General features: G+C 33.1%; 2 protein-coding genes across 3 annotated transcripts; both read right to left on the bottom strand.

The window, feature by feature from the left end:
• Positions 1 to 275: 275 nt before the first annotated feature.
• LOC130674447 (uncharacterized) lies at positions 276 to 5,757 on the bottom strand. Of its 2 annotated transcripts, none has more exons than XM_057479777.1 (3): positions 4,724 to 5,757; positions 3,165 to 3,672; positions 276 to 3,097 (listed from the first exon to the last, which is right to left on the bottom strand). In XM_057479777.1, exons 1-3 carry the CDS (start codon positions 4,724 to 4,726, stop codon positions 1,878 to 1,880), a joined length of 1,731 nt encoding a protein of 576 aa, XP_057335760.1. In that variant the 5' UTR covers positions 4,727 to 5,757; the 3' UTR covers positions 276 to 1,877. The 2 variants fall into 2 exon arrangements, with proteins under 2 accessions (XP_057335760.1, XP_057335761.1); XM_057479778.1 differs by lacking the exon at positions 4,724 to 5,757 and adding an exon at positions 3,749 to 3,872.
• LOC130674233 (fap1 adhesin-like) lies at positions 5,364 to 5,860 on the bottom strand. Its single transcript, XM_057479501.1, has 2 exons — positions 5,816 to 5,860; positions 5,364 to 5,762 (listed from the first exon to the last, which is right to left on the bottom strand). The coding sequence occupies exons 1-2, from the start codon at positions 5,858 to 5,860 to the stop codon at positions 5,364 to 5,366; spliced, it is 444 nt and encodes a 147-aa protein (XP_057335484.1).
• Between the last annotated feature and the right edge of the window lie 2,551 nt (positions 5,861 to 8,411).

Genomic DNA, 8,411 nt, shown 5'->3' on the forward strand with positions numbered 1-8,411 from the left:
CTCTGCCAAAACCGATGCTCCTGGAGTATCGAATCATTTTATAACTTACCATTGCATCATCAACGACAGAAACATCTAACGAATTTGGAATTTGAATAATATATCCGTTACTTGAATTGATGACCACAGTGGACAATATAACGATTAAAACACTACGAAGTATCTTCATTTTTGATACCACCTAACCTTCAATAAATTATTCAAACTGATGTAAATTTAGAGATTTTTTTTTTATTGCGCTCTTTGTTTTGATATGAGTGTATAAATATGCAGATGAGAATATATCACTTAGTGAATACGTATAGAATAGAAGTTGATATGAAGGTAATCCGAAACGTTATGACTGGCTATAGCTTTCAGTGGCTATACCCCCATCACAACTATATGTATAATTAAATATGTTTACGCTTTATTTACATTATTACAAGCATCTTAGTTAGGACGATCAATAAAAAACACTTGTAACAAAAAAATATATTTATTTATTTTATACGAACTTTCTAATTCACGCAAAAAAGTTTAACATTGAAACACTTGAAATCTATATAACTCCTTACGGTTTCCCAGTACATATCTGGTCAACTGTCACCAGAGTCCAGGACAGGATCATATGCCCCTGATGGATTTCCGTAGGAATCAACGAAAAATTTCGGGTTATCTTAATATTTTTGGTTCAGCTGAATAGATTTTCTTTTGGACTCACTAAATGGTGGAGAGTCCTGATGCCCATATGGATTTAAATGTCTCAGGTGCTCCAATAAATGAACCCTATCATAATATAAATAAACTCTAATTTTTACATAATTTTTACAACGTAAATCATCAATAAATTTCCTAAATGATACTTTAATTTCGAATTTAAGCAGAGCTGCGGATATCCAACGTGTCATATGTACTTGCTTGACTTTTCTACGTCCCTTGACATTGTTTGTTTTCTTGATGGATACTTCGATGATGATACACATCATTGATAACGCTAATCCAATACCCAATAGGACGAAAGAAAACTTCAAGTCGTCAGATACGACCGGCCGATAAGGAACAAATGGTCGTGCTTTTAAAGTTTCTATCCTACGAACCTCTTTAGCAGTTAGATCTGTCGTCCATTTATACGACAATCCTGAATGTAAGCCCCATATCGCGACATCGTTTATTCGTGATGCTAAAGGCCAGTTGGTGCGCATCTTAAACGCATCATCCCCAAATTCTTGACCGATTACTTTTTCAGTTTGACTATCACTAAAAAAAGATTCACGCGGAAAAATGCCACTCAATAAATACTTAAAAGTCGGGACTTATGTTACGGTAACCAAACCTATAATGACTTACTGTTGTTTTTGCTAGAGGTTTCTACGATTCCTTTGTCACTGGACCTAAGGGATGATTCTCTCAAATTTAATTCATAATATCAATCAAATATGATTACTATTTATTGACATTATTACGAGCAACTTAGTAGAAAAAATCAATACGAAATGTTTGTAACCAAAAGTACACTGTAATTATTTATTATCTACACACTTTTGAAGCCACACAGCAAGTTCACTATTATAACACTTGAAATCTATATGATTCCTCATGGTTCACCGGAACACATCTGGATCACTATCATCAAGTTTCGGGCGCGAGTGTTAATTTTGAAGTATCACGATGATTAAAAGTTATTACCGTTTACGAAACTATGACATACTTCTGATAAATCAATGTAGAAACCAATAAATAATATTGAATTTCAATAATATTTTTGGTTCAGCCAAACAGATTCGCCTTTGGATTCGTTAGATGGTGAAGAATCAGAGTACTCATAATACTAAAGATTTCTGAGGCACTTTTACGAATAGACCCTGTAGTAGTATAGATATAACCCACTATTTGTATTATTTCTTGCGACGTAAGTAATGAATAAATTTCCTCCATAATACTTTAATTTTAAATTTAAACAAAGCTGTAGATATCCAACGTATGATGTGCATTTCTTTGAGCTTTTTACGTATCCTGAAAATGATTTTTCTCTTGATCAATATTTCGATAATGAAACAGGTGATTGATGATGCCAATCCAATACCCAATAGGATGAAAGAAAACATCAGGTCTTCAAATACGACCGGACAATAAGGAACGAATGATCGTGCTTTTAAAGTTTCTATTCTACGAACCTCTTGAGCAGTTCTGTCTTGCGTCCTTTTATACAACAATCCTGAATGTAAGCCCCATATCGTGACATCATTGATACGTGATGCTAAAGGCCAGTTGTTGCGCATCGCGAACGCCTCATAGCCTGATAATACTGACGTCTTCGCTAAATACAACTTCTCACTGTCTACAATCGGTAATATTTTATAATCTCTGTCAATACAAGCTACCGATAAGTTGTTTTTCATACGGTATTCACAATCGAACACTTGCAAAGTGATTTTTTTTTTTAGAATCGAGGTATTCTCGAAATAACTTTCCAACTTATGACTAGCCCAGATTATCTGAAAACGGGGATCCTTGAGGTCTTCGAGAGTCTCAACATTTTTTCGATACTCGGCTTTAGTTAAAAATCCGGCAAGTCGTCCGCTAAATGTTCCGTGGATTATTAGAAAATACAAAAAAATCATTGAAAAAAATATCCGACTCTTTACGGTGTCAATTCGCGTTTTAATGCCAGTATTTATCAAAAGCCGAAGGATTTCGAATACTGCGAATGAAAAGTTATGCTCAGATAAATAGACGACGATGAATGTTATGGCGAGAATTATAACTGTTGAGATGACTGTTAAGTTGCCGTAGTAGTTGTAGATTTTTTCCAATGGAGTAAGTAGTCCACTATTGTAGGTTAATATTTTAAAGGAATAGTAATTGAGTGGCTGGGAAATTGTACCAAAGCTGTATTTTCGTAATGGTCCCACGGCAGTCCGCCCTGGAATAGAATCACGAATTCTGGCAATAACACGTGAGACATTTCTTGTATTTACGATGCTTACATTTATTGCTTTCTCGATCATTCTGTCGATTTCCAGAGAGCTAAATGAAAATTCGCTCATTCCTCCTAGTACTCGAAAACCATCTAAATGTTTCGTTCGATCAAATTTGAATCCCTGACAAATATTTCCTGAAATCAACAAATGTGATAATGAAAGGTAGTCATCTAAAGTTAACTTAAGATATTGAATAAATACCTTTTAGATACGGCCGATAATGAATTGTCCAACGGTCATCTAATTTCTGCTTCGAATAATTAGATTGTAATTTAATTTTTTCCCACATAAATGTCGTGCGATCCGTGTAGGGATTGAATGTATAAATTGTCAAACCTTTTTTTGAATCTAAACATACAGCGTACACGATAAGAAAATTGCAATCCCATAACTTTGAAAAATTATCGATAAATGATTCGTTAATTTTCTCTTTTTTATATGTCATTAATACTATGATATGATTTGTTGATGTTTTTAAATTGTTACAATTTGATAATGTTGAATTAAAATATTCCAATTCATGATCGTTCACTATCATCAAATCAATTTTTTTATGATAGTAATCTGTTTTCTCAATTAATGATAATGTCTCGAGTTGTACAGTTGCAAATTTATTTAAATTTTTTATTGTTTCAATCGTTGAGACATTGTGGTGACCACAAAACAATATATTTTGTACTTCAGGGAAACAATTTTCAATTATATTGAGCTGCAAACAAAAAATTATGAATTAATCATAACATTATTATGGCATTTCATACGAAAATTAATAGTATCTTACATACCTAGGCAAGTGAAATAATGAAAGTCTCAGATCACATGTAATTGTTGGCCGAGGTGAAGCCAAGGCTGACAAACATGTGGTCTGAGGCTTTTTTTTTACTGGCCAAGGAGCTTATACGATTTTCCTGCTCGACGAATTCGGAAAGTTGCAACTTCGTTCAGGGCAGCGGCCCGAAAGCTGCTACTTTCCGGCCGGAGGACAGAAAAAATATGTAGTAATCATAACTATTATCATGGAGCTAACACATGTACACAGTGGGGTAATAAAAATGAAGGTAGTGTTGTTGTTTTCGTTTGTCAGTCATGCAACTCCACATTGGAGTATAGAGTATAAATTATGCGATCACATTTACTCCAGAAATAGTCATGCCAACTAACTCTTATGAAATTGTATTGTTAAAGAAACCACAGGATAAGTTTCTATACTACATTGAGTGGTAACTGAGTCTACAAATTTTGACCCTAGTTGAATAGTCAATATAACTAATACCGTTACAATTAATCTCATAAATTGTTATTTATGCTACTCTATTTGTTAATACAATGACGACAGAGTGGAGTCAAATTTTTACTAGGTTTGTATGGTAAATTGAACGCCAGAATTTCTTTCGATGTGTATGGGCTATTATAGCAATATCGTCAAAAAAACTATGGGAATTGATCTAAGAATTCGTCTAGAATTCAATGAGAATTTATATGGTTTTCAAGTCCACTTACTAGGTGTGCAGCTGACTGATCTCAGAGATCTTATCCTAGGCAAGAGATCTTACCGACAGCTGAACCAACGACAATCTAATCGATCCTTAAGGTAAGGAGGCTTAATCACATTACGACTTATGTTATTCGACCACCAATAGGCTGGAAAAGATCTCGTTGGAATCGGGTGTTGATGATAAGTAGTTTGGGATCAGTTGAACTGAATTCTTGCATACATTTTTTAGACAGTACATCTTTATAAAATTATATTTATTACTTACCATTGCCTCATCAATGATAGAAACTTCCGAAGTGTTCGGAAGTGTTATGATATTTCCGTTACTTGAATGTAATCCAAATGTTGAAATTGTTACGAGTAATATCCTTCGAATTACATTTATTTTCCTTATAGATTTAGATCGAATAGATTTTATTAAACTGAAAGAACCGGCAATCTCGTGACAGTTTATACATCCAGTTAAAATATTACTAATAAAAAATTCACATAAATGTCTAGTTCCCAAAAAAAAAAAAAACTTCTAGAACAGAAGCCGATGGTAAAGCGACAAAAATTATAATGACTGATTTGAGTTTTTGACTGCTACTGGTTTTTTGTTCAAAAGTTTCTTTGTTACTGAACCGAGGGGACAATTCTCCCTAATTTCAACCACAAGTATAATTAAATATGCTTACACATATATTTACATTATGACAAGCACCATAATTAGAACAATCAATATGTAGCGAGTGTTAACAAAAGAATTCTATAATCATTCACTATATCCGCGTTCTTGAAGACACACAACAAAGTCCAATGTTACCATAAGTGTTAACACTTAAAATCTATATGACTTTTCACCTTTTTTCCAGCATATATCTAGCCAGCTTTCATCAAAATCTCAAGGTAAATTTTAATCACCATCACAAAGGTTTATCATCTCTAATTATTTTGCTGATTGTCTTGCTAATTGTCTTGCTCATTATCTCGCTCATTGTTTCGATGATGGTCTTGCTAATTGTCTCGCTCATCATCTCAATCATTGTTTCGATGATGGTCTTTCTAGTTGTCTTGCTAATTGTTCTTCTGATTATCCTGCTAACTGTCTCGCTTATCATCTCGCTCATTGTCTTGCTGTTTGTCTCGCTCATTATCTCGCTCATTGTTTCGATGATGGTCTCGCTAATTGTCTTGCTAGTTGCCTTGCTGATTGTCTCGCTGATTGTGTTACTGATTGTCTTGCTAATTGCCTGGCTAGTTGTCTCGTTAATTGTCTTGTTGATTGTCTTGTAGGTTTTTTTGCTAATTGTTGTACTAATTGTCTTCCAAAATAACATTTTAAAAGTATTTGTACATTTGATTCAACTAAAATTACTTTTTGAAACCGTAAAACTTGCTGCTCAACTTGCAATATTGTCATTTTTATATGAAACTTATAAAATGTCTTACAAAATTTTTTGATCATATTTAGTTCCATCATGTTCCTATAAAGTTTGAATCATGTAAATGTATCAGAATAAAAAATTTTTTTTCGTTATAATGAAATATTGTTTTTTTTTTAATCCAAAAAATTTAATGCAAACCAAGTATTATGAAGCCATAGAAAATATTCTTTATGCAAATAAATTATTTTGCAGAAGAGCAAAGAGCAACGAGTTTCCTATGAAATATTTATTTTAAAAACTAATTGAATTTGTAGGTCGTGAAAAGTTATAAGTGCATATTAATTTTACTAGTAATTTTTTTTATTTTTCGTGAAAATAATTATTTCTTAGTTTACATAGACCTGATTTAATCACTTTTACACAATATGACTTGATGAATAATTTCGCGTGCCGAATGCCAAAAGGGCGTAGAATTTTTTTTTTGTGCCAATGGTTTTGTAAACATGATCTAAGTCTAAAAATGAAAAAAAAATTTCCAAAGCCAAAAGGGCGTATGTATCAAATACCAGCTCTCCACCATACGCTAAACGTGGCGTTGAATATAGGAACGAATATTAAACTTCATTATCCCTAGCTTATAACTATTAATTATTTGGAACTTTTCTAGTTGATTAAAAATTAAAGTTAATGATTATTTTAATTACATTAGACTGTCCAAGATGATGAAAAATCAAAGCTACTACCATCGAAAATGTTGACTTTTTCAAAACTTTTTTTTTCATACAAACAAATTTTCATACAAAAAATTTCAAAAAAAAAATTTTTTATATGCTCTTTTGGCATGGAACCCTATCTAATTGCTGTAATACGCCCTTTTGGCATTTGGCACGCGATATCTTATTGACATTTTTTTTCATCATAACCTTAATTTTGACGTTCTTTTATGACATTCAATATTAAAATATATACACTTTTGATGCCACATGACACGTTCAATATTCTAACACTTAAAATCTATATGACTCCTCATGGTTTACCAGAACATATCTGGATCGCTGTCATCAAGTTTCGGGCGCGAGTTTTAATTTTGAAGTATCACGATCATTAAAAGTTATTACCATTTACGACACTATCACATACTTCTGATAAATTTATGTAGAAATCACCAAATCACATTGAATTTCAATGATATTTTTGGTTTAGCCAAATAGATTCCTCTTCAGGTTCGTGACATGGTGAAGAGTCGCAGTGCCCATAATATTAAAGATTTCTGTGGCACTTCTACGAATAGACCCTGTCGTAGTATAAATATAACCCGCTATGTGTATCATTTCTTGCAACGCAAGTAATGAATGAATTTCCTCAATAATACTTTAATTTCAAATTTAGACAACGCTGTGGATAGCCAATGTTTGATATGCATTTCTTTGAGCTTTTTATATATCCTGAAAATGATTTTTTTCTTGATCAATATTTCGATAATAAAACAAATGATTGATGATGCCAATCCAATACCCAATAGGATGAAAGAAAATATCAGGTCGTCAAATACGATCGGACGATAAGGAACGAATGATCGTGCTTTTAAAGTTTCTATCCTACGAACCTCTTTAGCAGTTAGATCTGTTGTCCATTTATACGACAATCCTGAATGTAAGCCCCATATTGCGACATCGTTTATTCGTGATGCTAAAGGCCAGTTGATGCGCATCTTAAACGCATCATACCCTGATAAAAATGACCTCTTCGCTACATGGAACTTCTCACTGTCGACAAATGGCAATATTCTATTATCATTGTCGATACAAACTACCGAATCGTTTTTAATACAATGTACGCAGCCATGCTTGTCAAATCTGTGTATGTTTTTCTTTTGTATCAAGTGATTTTCTAAAGAACTTTTCATAATATGATTAGCATAGATTATCTGATAAAGGGGATTCTCGAGGTCTTTTAGAGTCTCAACGTTTTTTCGGTACTCAGCTTTAGTTAGAAATCCAGCAAGTCGTCCGCTAAATGTTCCGTGAATTATTAAAAAATACAAAAAAATCATTGAAAAAAATATCCGACTTTTTGCGGTGTCAATTCGCGTTTTTATGTCAGCATTTATCAAAAGCCGAAGGATTTCAAATACTGCGAATGATAAGTCATGCTCAGATAAATAGACGACGATGAATGTTATTGCGAGAATTATAACTGTTGAGATGACTGTTAAGTAGCCGTAGTAGTTGTAGATTTTTTCCAATGGAGTAAGTAGTCCACTATTGTAGGTTAATATTTTATAGGAATAGTAACTTAGTGGCTGGGAATATGTACTAAAGCTGGAGATTTTGAAACTTTCCGAGGCATAGCGTGCTAAAGTGGCATCATACATTCTGTAAATATCAGGTGTGGTGTTTTTCATCTTTCGCCCCTTAATTCTCTTCATGATGCTTACATTCATTGCTTTCTCGATCATTCTTTCGATTTCTGAATAACCGAATAATGGAAGTTGAGTCGTTATCTCAAATACTCGAAAACCATCTAAATGTTCAGTTCGATCAAATTTGAATCCCTGACAGATATTTTCTGAAATGAACGCATGTG

The sequence above is a fragment of the Microplitis mediator genome, chromosome 9 (assembly GCF_029852145.1).
Source record: "Microplitis mediator isolate UGA2020A chromosome 9, iyMicMedi2.1, whole genome shotgun sequence".
NCBI classification, from domain to species: Eukaryota; Metazoa; Arthropoda; class Insecta; order Hymenoptera; family Braconidae; genus Microplitis; species Microplitis mediator.

What these genes read in the sequence shown, in the direction of transcription:
- LOC130674447 (XM_057479777.1), bottom strand. An exon ending in TTATCGGCCGTATCTAAAAG is followed by an intron (nt 3,098 to 3,164) that starts GTATTTATTCAA and finishes TGTTGATTTCAG; the next exon opens with GAAATATTTGTCAGGGATTC.
- LOC130674233 (XM_057479501.1), bottom strand. Translation starts at nt 5,860, where the DNA reads ATGACAATATTGCAAGTTGAGCAGCAAGTTTTACGGTTTCAAAAA. An exon ending in AAGTTTTACGGTTTCAAAAA is followed by an intron (nt 5,763 to 5,815) that starts GTAATTTTAGTT and finishes TTATTTTGGAAG; the next exon opens with ACAATTAGTACAACAATTAG.